We start from the raw sequence: 15,332 nt of genomic DNA on the forward strand, positions 1-15,332 counted from the left end.
GGCTGCCCTTGCTCTCACTGAAAACAGAGCTATAGAGTAATACACTGACTGGAAAGAAAGCTCATCAGGATCAGAATTCGTTTTATTGCCATTGTTAGTGAACAGTGTTCACTAACTAGGAATTTGCTGCAGCGTAAGGTGCAAACATGTAACATAGGATATTATAATAAAAAATAAAGAATAAAAATATATTAATATAAAATGTACAAGGTGTGTACAACAATACACAGTATCCAATATACAGAGCAACAAAAGTGCAGCTTCGTTAGTGCAATTTTAATGATGGTAAAGTGACTGGGGCAGGTTATGAGGTGATTATGAAGTGTTCATAAGTCCAACTGCAAGGGGGAAAAAACTGTTTTTGTGACGGGAGGTTCTGGTCCGAAGGGACCGAAGCCTCCTCCCCAAGGGGAGCGGTGCAAATAGTCCATGTGCAGGGTGAGAAGGGTCAGCTGTGATCCGACCTGCTCGCCCCATAGTCCTGGAGACGTGCAGGTGATCACCGGAGCGAGACACACCTCGCTGCAGTCTGTGTCTGTCCCTGTCGGAACTGACCCTCTACTGAGCATTAAATTCCGACTGAAGCCTGCTCAGAATCGTGCAAGGTTTGTGAAACTGTACTCCGTGAAATGCGCAGCGCAAAGGAAAAGTCGGCGGTTGTATGTACTGGGGATGCTGTTAAAAATAAATAAAAGCCATTGATCGCGAACATTGCTTTCCGGGATCGTAGTCCGCTTTCACAGCCTTGGAAGGCACACCAGTTTCTGTTTCTCGCCGAAGGGGCGTGTCTGTAAGGGGGTGGCTGTGGATTTGGGTGTGGGGGGGCGATTGTGCCAAAAGTGACGTCACTTTTGCTCAAAAACGGATTGGCACTTTTTCTGGCGGCAATTCAAAAAAGGTGGAGTACTTGAAACAGAGGTTCTGACACTTGCTGGCACTTCGTGTGTACTCCCCACAGCGGGGAGACTCAGAACTAACACCAAAAACGTGAAAAAGATGATTTTGATTCTCTATCCCCTTTAACAAAAGGTGCACAAGTACTCAACAAAGTAACCAGAATCAAATGCAGGGGAAGACAGACACAGGACACAAAAGGTGCAAGAGGAAGGTCGAAGAACGTTCAAATGCTCTGCTCTGGGCTGTTGAGTTAATGTGATGACATAAACACTAAAAATCTTTTTATCTCCCATAGAAACACAGCAAGGATTCATGCTGGAAGTTCATCTGGTTAAACACTTCCACCAGATGCCGCTACATTACATGACCCTTCTAAAGCTCAGCATATGACATGACATGTCTGCATTGTGGTGTTGGATACAGGAATTGAAACATACTCGGCATAAACCCGTCCACACAGTGTTGGACGTACAGAAACACACAGAACTCAGTTTGTTCTGGCTGATCATGAAGCATTAGCTCAGCACCAAACAACATGTTCCAGGCTGTCTTACAATCTGTATCATGATGAACTGATATATTATTTTAGAAAAATAGGGGTGAAAAAAAAAAGCATGTTGTGGTACATTGGCAGCCTCCAGATAAACCCTGCAATTCCCACCACACATGCCTTTTATTCGCAGGTTTAAAATGGCAATCAAGACAATTAGGATGGTGAAACCTTTGCATTACCAGGACTCTTATAGTGCTACTGAAAGTCCAGCGAAGATTTAAAACCCTCCTCCTACAAAGAACTACCCCTTCAGTCATTTCTTTATGCAGGCAACTACAGTCGCCTCAGGCACGCTCAGGACGGGAGATTGGACCGAAAACAAAGTTTCAGTGCAATCTGTTGGTTTCCTTAGCTAGGAAATTGTTTTTGAATTGGCTCTATATGAACGAATTGGATTATTTTATGAATAATTATGATTACAATTAATTGAATTCCAATTGACTTGAATTGGACTTTATTCTCTAAGTGCCTTGAGATGACATTTGTTGTATTTGGCGCTATACAAATAAAAATGAATTGAACTGTATGCAACCTCTAGTTGTTGGGAGTTTTGTGACATAAGCGGCATATGCGTCTGTTAAGTTTATGTTGGAGTTTCAGAAAGTATTCCACTAACCACGTGTCAGGTATTGGTGGGTTGGCAGGACACGGATGCGGACTCCAGAGGTGAGAAAGCAAACTTGGTTTATTTATAAAACAAAGGTTAAAACAAGGCACGGCTGAGCCGGATATCAAAACTGATCTGTGGAAAATAAAACATGAATATCACTGTGACAACAAAACAAAACAAAACAAAAGACTTAACATGACATGGAAAAAAATAAAAAATAAACACTTATCTTTGCGTGGCTTGACGTGACAAGGGAATGGTGAGATCGGGGAAAGAAATCCCATACTGAAAGGGGAGCATGGAAACTAAATGGTGAACTGAGAGTGATGGGTGAGTGAGTGCAGCTGGGGAACGATGGACAGGTGAAGGGAATGAACTCATGATCAGGCATGGGAAGTGAGGGGAAAAACAATGGCAAGACTAAAAACAAGAACTCAAAAACCAAGACATGAAACCTAAAACATGATACAACATAAAACTAAAAACATGGGGAAAACCCCATGGCCGTGACACCATGATGTTTTTGTTTGTTTCTTTTTTTTTTACCCAAACTAAATGGTTTTGATTTCTAACCCCTTACCAAGGGATTTTATTGCCTAAACCCAACAAGTATTACTGATTCAACATAAGCCCTCAAAAAAAGTATTAAGAAGAAAAAAAATATGTCCCATGGAGTCGTATTTCCCTCACTGCTCTCCACCCTGTCTTTATTACATCTGCTTCTTGTGTGTGTTGAAATGTTTTTCTGCAACTGAAACCTCTGAAGCTGAATGTTTTGCTTCTGTGGAGATTTGCTGGTGTAATGGGTCTGATGCTGGTCTGCTCTTTTATCCTCCACAGCTCCCGTTAACCCGCATCTCAGTAAGTATCTCTCCACTCTGATACACACATACTCAACCCTGTTCGTTCTACTCTAGTTTCAAACAACTAACTTCCAATAGGAGTTTTATATTGAGTATCTGGTTAAAGCCTGAGTCTGTCATTAATCTGCACTGTCGGTAGACTTCTGTTACCTCAGTTGAGTCTTACAGGTAGCTTATCCTTTTGGGCATCAGAAATGTTCTGTTTTTCTTGTATTTCTAATATTTGTAACATGTGTTGTCTTATTATTAAGTATATATGTGTTTGTGTGTGTGTGTGTGTGTGTTCAGGGGAGTTCCAGTGTGGTTTTGAGGACGAGGCGTTGTGTGTGTTCTCTCAGGACAAAGAAGACGAGTTTGACTGGACACGCCGCAGTGCTGCCACACGGAACACCAAAAACACACCAAACACAGGACCAAACTCCGACCACACTGGCTCCAAACAGGGTACACACACCTCCACACACCTACGTAATGAAAAAAAAAGAAAATTTCAACATAAACCACCTCGAAACCTATTCAAGTACCTGATGGAGACTGCCTTTATTTTTCCCAAAGTCTCCAAAATGTGGCGACATAAAGACTCTCCCAAGACATAAAATGCAATTGATATGTTTTCCCATTAAAAAGATCCAAACATATATTCAAACATGTAAAATTTCATTAAAAAATGACTTTACTGTCTTAAGTCCAATTCGCACGGGATAAGTATTACCTATGGATCACTGGTAATTCGCAACTACCCCCGCACCTCTGTAATTTTTTGTGGCGCATTCGGATGGGACAAGCAAAAGTCTGTAATTTACTGAAATCACAGACATCATGAGCGGATATTCCGTAATTGTCGTAACTTCCTGTTTTGCCCCGTTGTACCTGGTTGTACACATAGGTTGAACACACAGGTGTGCGTTCAGACGGGACTTAAATTACCACAGGACTTCTGTGTTTCGCCGAAATACAGTAGGTAATTCGCGGCGGAATTATTACCCCACAAATCACGGACATGGCGCATTCGCACAGGACTAAGAACTCAGACATTCTCCGCAATTATTACGAATTACGGGGGGTCCATAGGTAATACTTATCCCGTGCGAATTGGGCTTTAGCTGTAATATTAGTGAAATGATCTTGAGGACTGTAAACTTTGTGATATAGTTTTGTTTATGAATTGTGTCACACAGGGATGATGAGCACCATTAGAGCTACAGCTGTGTTTTAATGCATTTTCATATTCTTATTCTTAAATCCCTCTTTTTGTCAACTGTGCATTAAGATACCCTGAGAGTATACTCTGAAAATAAGAAAATGTCTTCAGAGAGTTCTTTTTTCTGAACAACCCTTATTTAATGTTAATCTGGTCAGAAGAAGCCACACTTCAGTGGACACTGATGTTGTGCATTCACTGTCAGTCAGTTTGTGTGTAGATTTTTCACACCTTTAAACCTTTAAAGCATTTAGTTCAGTGTTCTCTGTGCCTCCAGGATTAATCAGCTAAACCTTCAAGTTTGATCAGTGATTCATCAAATACAAGAGATGAAAAACATTTTAGTTCTTCACCACACCAGCCTGTTCTGACCCCTTGCTGTGAGAGTTGTGCATTTCAGATCTCAGAATTACTTGCTGCTCTTACAACAGAAATAGACCTGATGAAATAATTGTATATATCTATCTTTTTTTTTAGAATTGGTCATCTATTAAAACAACCCTTGAAGAAAGAACATAGGAGCTTTTTTGGTTTCACAAATGCTTAACTATAACCAACTCTTTACAATACTGAAACAATATTTGAATGGATGTACAATATGGGTAAAAAGTCTGCCTTTTGCAAATAAATCAGAACTCTGTATATCTGGTTGAACAAAGGCAAGTAAGAGGGCAGAAAGTGTTTTTTTTTTTTTTTAAAGTAATAGCACCACCCAGGTTTCCTGTCTTTAACTAGCACGCACACTTTGCCGTGAACCCTTGAAAATCTGTGTCTGGGGATTTTTTTATGGTGCCAGATTAGGTTTTGCATATTAAATGACCAAACTGATTGATAATACGGTTAGCTGCAACCAGGAAAGGTTTTTGGTTGCATGTTTTACAAAGTTGAAATTTACACTGAATTTTACACATTTTTGGTGTATGTGTTTCTGACATGTTCTTCATTGTTATTGACTGAGGTCATTAACAATAAAGAGGAACACAAATGTTCACCTAAACAGAGGGATGGTTTGATGCGTTTGACTGTCCTAGGTAACTGTCCTCAATAACTCCTCGTTTTGGGAATCCAAAGTGAGTCTGCACTACTAATTTGAATTATTTTGCCTGAAAAAAGACTGAAAATCAAGTGTAACAACCTAATTTATTGAGCAGCAATTTAAAAACCATGGGATGCTTCTACTGCAGGAGGATCCTCAGAATAGTGTCTGCTTTTCCTTCCTGATTGTTGCTTTGGCGCTGGTGGTCTAAGACATCTTCTGCAATGTGTGTACCAATGACGGAAAGGACTCTTTCCACTCTGTCCTCAAGGATGTGTAGTGTGTTCTGATCTATGCTGAGCTCTTCTGTCTTTGAGGATGTGAGGGTAAGTTTGTTCTCTGAGCACTGGTTTCAGGACTCCTTATATGTAGGCAGTCTCGTCACCTAGTGAATTAAGTCCAATGACTGTTGTGTTATCTACTGACTCGATGATGGTGTTGAAAGGATGGATGGGGATGTAGTCATGGGTTTAGCAAAGGAAGCTCAACACACAGTCTTGTGTGACACAAGTGCAGAGTGTCAAGATGGTTGAGATGTGTGGGCCTAGTCTGATTGTTTTAGATGACAGTAAGGAAGTCACTGGTCTGATGGGGAACAAAATACCTAAATCTGTGAGCTTTTATGGACCAACCGTCCACTGTAAAAGCTGAAGTTTTAGCTGAAGACAGAGCACTGTCAGTCTTTGTGGCATTTTCTGTAGACTTATTCACTCTGAAGGCAAACTGATATGGGTCTAAGGTGACTGAGAGACTGGCTTTGATAAGAACTTATCTTCTTACATTCCCCGAAGGAAGAATCGGTCTCCTCCCCTCTTTCTTTAAGCCTTTCCTCTTAAGACTGTTCTCCACTTATGCAATACAAGCATGCAAATACATTTCTATTTACTTTAATTGGAACATTTTCTATGGGTGTCTCTATTTAGTTGCAATGGTAATTTCCACATTTACATATTTCTGTGTACCCTTCCAATCCAATCTTAAAAATGATATATTGTGCTTTTTTTATAACAAGTTGATACAATTTCCAATTTCCTTACTGAAATGAATAATATAGGCTTTGGTAAAAAAAAAAATCTCTTGGTTTAAGCACAATGGCCGTTCACCCCTACGGAAACATCTCTGCAAAGACGAGACTATTTGAAGGGACAGAGTGAGCAGCTACTCACCCAATTCAATTCAATTCAATTCAATTCATTTTTATTTATATAGCGCCAAATACAACAAATGTCATCTCAAGGCACTTAGATAGTAAGTCCAATTCAAGCCAATTGGAATTCAATTAATTAATAATAATCATAATTCATAAAATAATCCAATTCGTTCATATAGAGCCAATTCAAAAACAATTTCCTAGCTAAGAAAACCAACAGATTGCACTGAAAACTTTTTGTTTTTCGGTCCAATCTCCCGTCCTGAGCGTGCCTGAGGCGACTGTGGAGAGAAACGACTCCCTTTTAACAGGAAGAAACCTCTGGCAGAACCAGACTCAGGAAGGGTGGCCATCCGCCTCGACCAGCTGGGGTTTGAGAAGACAGAAAGGGGGGGAGGGCCGCAGCGGCGGCGGCACTGTAACACCATTCAAAGGATATCTGTTGGAACAGGGAAACACGAGTTAATGACCACAATAATATCACATATACATAAAGAGAGTAAAGTGAGGAAAGGTGTGACAGATGAGGCCCCCCAGCAGTCTAGGCCTATAGCAGCTTAACTATGGGATGTTTCAGGATTACCTGAGCCATCCCTATTCAAGGTAAACACAAGAAACTTGTGCTAACGAAAAAATAAATAATAAAATAAAGGACCAGACTCAGTGAGTAATTCCCTATACTCCCTATATAGATCTGCTCCTCACACCACAACAACCATCTTTTTACAGCCACAAGCTACCTCAGCCTCTCACCAACTGCACACCAGTCACAGCGGGGTGGGGATGCAAACCCTGGTTCGGGTAGGGGGAGAAATAAAAGAGGTAAGATAAGCGGGAATGGGATTCAAACCCTGGTTCGGGTAGGGGGTAATGAAAGTATAGAGGGTGCCAGAGGTGGAGGCAGGACAAGACACACTAGCAGACACACTATCAGATTCAACAGACCTAACTATAAGCTTTATAAAAAAGGAAAGTTTTAAGCCTGGTCTTAAAAGTGGAAAGGGTGTCTGCTTCCCGGACATTTACTGGCAGCTTATTCCACAAGAGAGGGGCCTGATAACTGAAGGCTCTGCCTCCCATTCTACTTTTAGAAACTCTGGGAACCTCAAGTAAACCTGCAGTTTGGGAACGAAGTGCTCTGTTAGGAAAATATCTTACAATGAGATCTTTAAGATATGATGGAGCTCGGTCATTAAGAGCTTTATATGTAAGGAGAAGAATCTTAAATTCTATTCTGAATTTAACAGGGAGCCAATGAAGAGAAGCTAAAACTGGAGAAATATGATCTCTCCTGTTAGTTCTCATCAAAACTCTGGCTGCAGCATTTTGGATCAACTGAAGGTTTTTCAGAGAATATGTGGGACAGCCCAATAATAAAGAATTACAGTAGTCCAATCTTGAAGTAACAAATGCATGAATTAGTTTTTCTGCATCACTCTGAGACAAGATGTTCCTGATTTTAACAATATTACGAAGGTGAAAGAAGGCAGTCCTAGAAACCTGTTTTATATGGAGTCAAATGATAAGTTCTGGTCAAAAATAACTCCAAGGTTCCTCACTGTAGAACTAGAAGCCAAGGAAATACCATCTAGAGTAACTATATAGCTAGACAATTTCTCCCTGAAACGCTCAGGTCCAAAGATAACGACTTCAGTTTTGTCTGAATTTAGAAGCAGACAGTTCTGAGTCATCCAGGTCTTTATGTCTTTAAGACATGCTTGTAGTCTGACCAACCTATTGGGTTCATCTGGTTTTATAGATAAGTACAGCTGAGTATCATCAGCATAGCAATGGAAATTTATGCCATGCTGTCTAATAATGTTACCTAATGGAAGCATGTATAAAGTGAAAAGAATCGGTCCAAGCACAGAACCCTGGGGAACTCCATGACTTACTCTGGTGTGTGAGGAAGATTCTTCATTTACAAGAACAAACTGAAATCTATCAGATAAATATGACTTAAACCAGCCTAATGCAGTTCCTTTAATCCCAATAACATGTTCAAGTCTGTGTAATAAGATACTGTGATCGACCGTATCAAATGCAGCACTGAGATCCAACAGGACAAGCACAGACACAAGTCCGCTATCAGAGGCTAAGAGGAGATCATTGGTAACTTTCAGCAGTGCAGTTTCTGTGCTATGATGCACTCTGAATCCTGACTGAAACTCTTCAAACAGATTATTTCTGTGTAAGTGATCACAAAGCTGAGCTGCAACTATTTTTTCAAGAACTTTAGACATAAAAGGGAGATTGGATATAGGTCTATAATGAGCCAACACTTCTGAATCAAGAGTAGGTTTTTTAAGTAAAGGTTTAATTACAGCAACCTTAAAAGTCTGAGGTACATATCCTGTCAACAAAGACAGATTGATCAAATCCAATATGGAAGTGTCAATTAATGGGAAAACCTCCTTGAACAGTCTGGTTGGGATTGGGTCTAAAACACAAGTTGATGGTTTAGAAGAGACTATTGCTGTTGTTAGTTCAGAGAGATCAACTGGGCAGAAGCCGTCTAAATACAAATCAGGTTCTAAAGATACTTTTAAAGCTGCTGTACTTGATGATACATCACTGATAATAGTGGGAAGGACTCCATCAATCTTCTCTCTGATAGAAACAATTTTATTAATAAAGAAGCTCATGAAATCATCACTGCTGAGAGTTAAAGGAATAACTGGCTCAGCAGAGCTCGGACTCTTAGTCAGACTGGCTACAGTGCTGAAAAGAAACCTGGGATTATTCTTATTCTCTTCTATCAATGATGAATAATAAGCAGTTCTAGCTTTACGAAGGGCTTTCTTATACGTTATTAAACTATCTTTCCAGACTAACTGAGACTCTTCTAAATTAGAGGAACGCCACTGTCTCTCCAGCTTTCTTGCAGTCTGCTTTAAAGCACGCAGCTGTGAATTATACCAAGGAGCCAACCTCTTCTGACTGATTACCTTCCTTTTCAGAGGGGCAACACTGTCCAGTGCTGTACGCATTGAAACTATAGTGCTGTCAACAAGAGAGTCAAGTGCTGCTGGAGTAAAGTTTAGGTAGTCGTCCTCTGTCATATCTGCACATGGCAGTGAAGAAAAGGATGATGGAATTAATTCTTTAAATCTGGTTACAGCATCCTCTGATAGACACCTTCTATACGTAAATTTCTTCTCAGAAACTGTATAGTCAAGTAATGTAAACTCAAAGGTTATCAGAAAATGGTCAGATAAGACAGGGTTATGAGGGAACACTGTTAACTGTTCACTCTCAATGCCATAAGTCAGCACAAGATCAAGGGTGTGATTAAGGCAGTGAGTCGGTCTGTGTACACTCTGAGAAAATCCAATAGAGTCCAATATAGAATTAAAGCTCATATTCAGGCTGTCATTTTCAACATCTACATGAATATTAAAGTCACCCACTACAATGACTTTATCTGTACTCAGCACTAACTGGGATAAAAACTCTGAGAATTCAGACAGAAACTCAGAATAAGGGCCAGGTGGACGATACACAACAACAAACACAAGAGGTTTCTGGGATTTCCACTTTGCATGGGAAAAACTGAGAATCAGAGATTCAAAAGAGCTCAAACTAATCTTGGGTCTGGGACTGATGAGTAACCCTGATCTGAAAATAGCTTCCACTCCTCCTCCTCTGCCTGTGGTTCGAGGAACGTGAACATTTAAACAGTCAGAGGGAGTTGCTTCATTAATGCTAACATGATCCTCCTGCTGCAGCCAGGTTTCTGTAAGACAAAATATATCAATATGATGATCACAAATCAACTCATTCACTAACAGAGACTTCGAAAGGAGAGATCTGATATTCAGCAAACCACATTTAATAGTTTGATGTTTTTGTTCAGTTAAAGTTTTTGTTTTAATAATTTCTTTTTGCACAAGAGGATTCACTCCCCCCATCTTTATTAGGAAGCCAATAATGCAAAATTAACGTACTGAGAGCATAACATAGCTTTTAATGTAGCAACAAGAGTGAGGTGAGGACTCTCACTCATGCCTGAGCATAGGCCACCGATGATTGTCCTCCACTGCACTCGTCTCTGGGCCTTCTTCCTTAGGTCTTGCCAGCTGTTGCCTATGAGGTGAGGACTGGTGTGCTAAAAACACCTTAACTCCACTTCTCTGGGTTATCCGAATTACAGAACTTAACCATTCAACTAGTGAGCATTCAATTAAAGTAATGGCATATGAATATTTGTAATCTTTAAAAAAGTAACAGCAACAACTCCTTAGAAGTTGGTTTATACCGTCTTTACAACCTAAGCTGTTAGCAATAGCTAGTGCTAAACGAAAAGATAATATATCAGGATAATCCGCGATAGCGACGCCGCGTCAGGGGCACGGTATCTTTTACTTTTGCTTGTTTTTAATTCATTTTAATTATTTTATTTTTTTCTCTTTATATTCTTTTTTATATTTTTAATCCTTCTTCCACTCCCCGCTGCAATGCTTTTATTTTATGTAAAGCACTTTGAATTGTTTTGTACATGAAATGTGCTATACGAATAAATTTGACTTTGACTTTAAAGTGGCCAATATAAACACTTTTAGTCCAATTAATATCCCAGTGAATTCCAACATTCCTTTCCATATCAAACTTTTCTGGCACAGCAGTTGAGATCTTGTCATCCAGCTGGTGTACTTTACATTTTCATATCTAGACTTCAAGGTTTTTAAAGCTTAAGTCAAGTACCTTTTTTCGCTGGTGTGCATTAGAAGTTTTGTAATAGTCCTTATCCATGACACTACAATCCCTAGATCTTCAGCCAATGTTGCCTCTGACAAATCTATTTTGTAATTGTATCTTAGTTCAATGTATGAGTCTTCATTGATTAAAACAGATAATTCACTTATCTACTATTTCTATCTATGTACTGGGTATTTGCAATAGTTCCTGTGAATAGCAACTGCCTGTCTGAACTTTTTTTACCTGCTGAAGGCCTGTTGCCCTGGCAGTTGATGACCACAAGCTACCCCATGGACAACCAAGCCCAAAAGGCTTCCTTCTCCATCTTGAAAGCTTCTCTCGCTACTGGTCTCTACCACCAGCTCCTCCATTTGCAGCTATGACATGTACCAATGACCACTCCTGCCACAGCTCCTGGAAACATCAATGGAAGTTCTGGCCACAAAAAAAACTAAAAAATCAATCATTACCCTTTGTCTTAAATCAAACTCGTAGCCAATATGCATATATTTTAAATCGGCATGCCCAGGCCCCTGTCTATCCCGCTACCCAGCTCACACTGCACCTGACTTCCTGCCCACAGGTGGTGAACATAAAGATGGTATCCTGTGGCTTCTGCAGGTTGAGCCTAGCCGAGCCCCAGGAATCAAGGCTTAGCCACCAGACACTCCCACAAACCCTTAGCGGTCGACCTCTTGTTCTGAGGATGCTCAGGCCAGTGGACCACAGCAGCATGGAGCACTTTTAACAGAAACAGACCTTGAGTTTGATGGCTTGACCAGGATCAAGATCAAGATGGCGGTGCACAGTGTTGCAGCAGCTCAGTGTTTTTTTGGTCTGTACTTTGTTTGGCTATTTGGGTACGTGGTGTTTTAAGTCCTGTATACATTCTGTTGGGCGAACAACATCTACAGGTGGCACGATCTCCTTAAGATTGGAGTTTGCAATGAGCAGAGTGTTACAGCCGAGTTTTTCCGCTCACACAAGATCACGGTGCACATAGCAAGGAGCCCCGGCTCTGTGTGTTACCATCCCCGTAGTGAGATGGCGACGCAGGGAGAGGAAGCAGAAGCGAGGCTGCAGGGTCGGCGCCCTAGCTAGGCTACAGAGGCAGCCACACAGACCACCGCTTCCCAGCCTTTTTCTGACGAACGCCAGATCGCTCGTCAACAAGATGAATTGAGGCTACAGGTGGCAACTAATAACAGCATGAAGGATGCCTGTATTCTTCTGATTACAGTGATTGTTGACAGCCACCACTCCCCAGACCTGGAGAATGTGACTATTAAATGCAGGCCTGAGGGAGTTTACTGTGGTCATGAAAACTGCTATTTACATCCCACTGGACGCTAATGCTAACTTGGCTATCGGACATCTACCTGATGAATTAGCATTCATCAGAACATGTATCCTGACGCTGTGGACATCCTAGTAGGGGAGTTTAATCATGCAGATTTAAAGACAGTGCTCCCTACATTGCATCAGCATGTGAAATGTGTGACTAGAGGAGCCAATACGCTGGACAAGGTCTACTCCAACATCAAGCTAGGCTACAGAGCTAGGCCACTATCTCACCTGGGCCAGTCTGATCACATTTCCCTGCATTTAATCCCTGCATATGTCCCCCTCAGGTGAACTGCTCTTACCATCACAAAGACTGTAAAACACTGGCCAGATGGTGCCTCTCAGCAGCGACAGGACCGTTTCGACAGGACAAACTGACATCTTTGAACATTCAGACTTGGAGTTTTCACGGATAGTGTTCTGTGTTACATTAAGAACTACATAGACACTGTCACTTTGGACAAGCACATCCGGGTCTACCCCAACCAGAAGCCCTGGATGAACCGGAAAGTCCAGCGGCTGCTGAGTGAGAGGAACATTGCCTTCAGGTCTGGTGACAGGGCTCTGTACTGCGCGGCCCGAGATAACCTGAGGAGAGGCATCAGAGAGGCCAAGTCGGACTACAGGAGGAGGATTGAAGACCAACTGGATAGCAACAACAGCAGGCAGGTGTGGCAGGGAGTCCAGCACCTCAACAACTACAGGACCAACTCTGGGGCTGCTGAAGGGGACGCCTCGCTGGCAGAGGAGCTGAACCTCTTCTTTGCCGACTTCGAGGCAGAGTAACCAGACGCAGCCACACTTCACCCTGCGGCCCGTGGCAATCTCACCCTCATAGTGGAGGAGCATGAGGTGAGGCGCAAACCCAAGGAAGGCTGCTGGACCTGACGGCGTCTCCACATGTGTGATGAAGGACTGCGCAGACCAAGTGGCTGGACTCTTCACCAGGACTTTAAACGGGTCCCAGTCCACTGTCCCACCCTTCCGGAAATCCTCCATCATAGTGTAGTAAATATGAGGGAAGGTCGCCGAGGCCGATGTAGAAATGAGTGGTGAAGAACTCTGCTGACACGGACTTAGTCGAACATAGAAATCTTTATTTCTGTCGTCAGGTCCGTCTCAAATTTACAGAAAAGATGCATCTGATCTGGAGAAATGTGTGTTCCAATTAGCCGATGGCACACTCCTGCCTTTTCAGGGCGGGAGCCTGCTTTTTAAAAGGGAGCATCTCAAGGCTAGTGTCTAGTCTAGGCATTTAGCCAAGAGATACTGTGTACATACGACATAACTTAGGAATGCCTTTCCTTCAAATCTTTCCTGTCTTTTGTGCTCCTTCTCTGGCCATATACTCCAGAGAAGAACTCATAAACACTGGAATAAAGTTTTACCAGTAAAGTTTTCTCATCAGTTTTCATTGACCCGGTAAGTTTTACAGAGCTACTTGTTGGAGGAGCAGCTCTCTATTGACTCCGCCGAGTATGCCGGACACATCGGAAGCGGGCCGGCGCGCTACTCAGACTGAGGCAGCGGGGGTTTTGCACTGCGCTCCAGTGTAATCACCTGGCTAACGTCCGCTCTCTGGCCAACATGATGGACAAACTGCAGCTCCTCAACACAACCAACACGGACTTAAACAGATCTGCTGCCTTGTGCTTCACCGAAACCTGACTCGGTGAGCACATCTTCTCTCCACCTGCCTGGATTTCACTTGCACCGAGCGGACCATGGAACGGAGCTTACGGGGAAAACGAGGGGAGTTGGAATCTGCTTCTACATCAACGAAGGTTGGTGTACTGATGTCAAGGTTTTAAACAAATCATGCAGTCCTCCCCTGGAGACACTCTTCATAAACTGTAAACCGGTTTATTCACCGCGGGACTTTTCCTCGTTTATTCTGGTCGGAGTCTACATCCCTCTTCAGGCCTGTGTTACTGAGGCGTTCCAACACCTGGCCGACCAGATATACAACGTGGAGAAAAAACACCCGGACTCTCTGCTCATTGTTTTGGGGACTTTAACGGAGCAAACCTCAGTCACGAACAGACAGCACATTAAGTGTCCCACCAGGGACACAAACACTCTGGACCATTGCTACACTGTGTTAAAGGACTCGTACCACTCTGTCCCTCGTGCAGCCTTGGGACTCTCTGATCACTGAATGGTTCATCTTATCCCGACCTACAGGCAGAAGCTGAAATCTGCTAAGCCTGTGGTCAAGACGGTGAGGAGATGGACCGACGACACCAAAGTGGAATTACAAGCCTGCTTTGATTGCACTGATTGGAGTGTTTTCGAGGCTGCAGCCCATTCCTTCATTCTTTATAAAAAAAATTTCATATATATCCCAATTCATTTTCTTATTCTTACAGATGTATTCTTTTTGTAGCACTTACAACTCGGGCTGGGCGATATGACAAAAAATATTATCACAATATTTTCTATATTGATCAATCTTAATCACGATATAGAGTTTGTTAATGCTGTCAGTTTCAAAAACATACTAACAATGACCACAACATAAAACAAATATAGTTGAATATTAGAACAGAGGTTATTAACCAAAGCTAAGTGACACCATATAAACACTCAGCTGTGCAAAAATACAATGCTAGTTTTCTCCCCTTGTAGTTTAATAGAAACTATAAATGTAACATAATCACAAACGTAACATAATTACATATTCCAAATAAAAGTCTGGATCACAAGACTTGTACATTTAAATCATGCCTATTTCAATGAAATATTATACTTCTTGTGATCTCTCTGCCTCATTTTGAATGCTTTTCATACGGGGTAGCAGCCATAAATGATGAGATGATGCTTTCCTGTATCTATTGGCCTGCTTTTTTATGCTTTTTGCGTGGTCGCTGGGGTGATACCTTTCCAGTTGATTAAACATATTAGTTGTGTTTCCCGTTTTTGGCGTTCACCAACAGTTTGCACATTGTATTAACTTACAAGTTACTGAATCCAAACCACT

At 41.8% G+C, this 15,332-nt stretch overlaps 1 protein-coding gene across 3 annotated transcripts in view; it reads left to right on the forward strand.

Moving 5' to 3' along the window:
- mdga2a (MAM domain containing glycosylphosphatidylinositol anchor 2a) overlaps nucleotides 1–15,332 on the forward strand; it is a 93,032-nt gene that overhangs the window by 64,524 nt on the left and 13,176 nt on the right. For all 3 annotated transcript variants that reach the window (XR_012766800.1, XR_012766801.1, XM_075448243.1), the window contains exons 12-13: nucleotides 2,901–2,921; nucleotides 3,212–3,367. Coding sequence is in view for 1 of the 3 variants with exons in the window: in XM_075448243.1 (XP_075304358.1) it covers nucleotides 2,901–2,921; nucleotides 3,212–3,367 (177 nt within the window). In the remaining 2 variants the exon portion in view is untranslated. The remainder of the gene's footprint in view (nucleotides 1–2,900; nucleotides 2,922–3,211; nucleotides 3,368–15,332) is intronic.

Source organism: Odontesthes bonariensis, chromosome 17, assembly GCF_027942865.1.
Source record: "Odontesthes bonariensis isolate fOdoBon6 chromosome 17, fOdoBon6.hap1, whole genome shotgun sequence".
NCBI lineage: Eukaryota > Metazoa > Chordata > Actinopteri > Atheriniformes > Atherinopsidae > Odontesthes > Odontesthes bonariensis.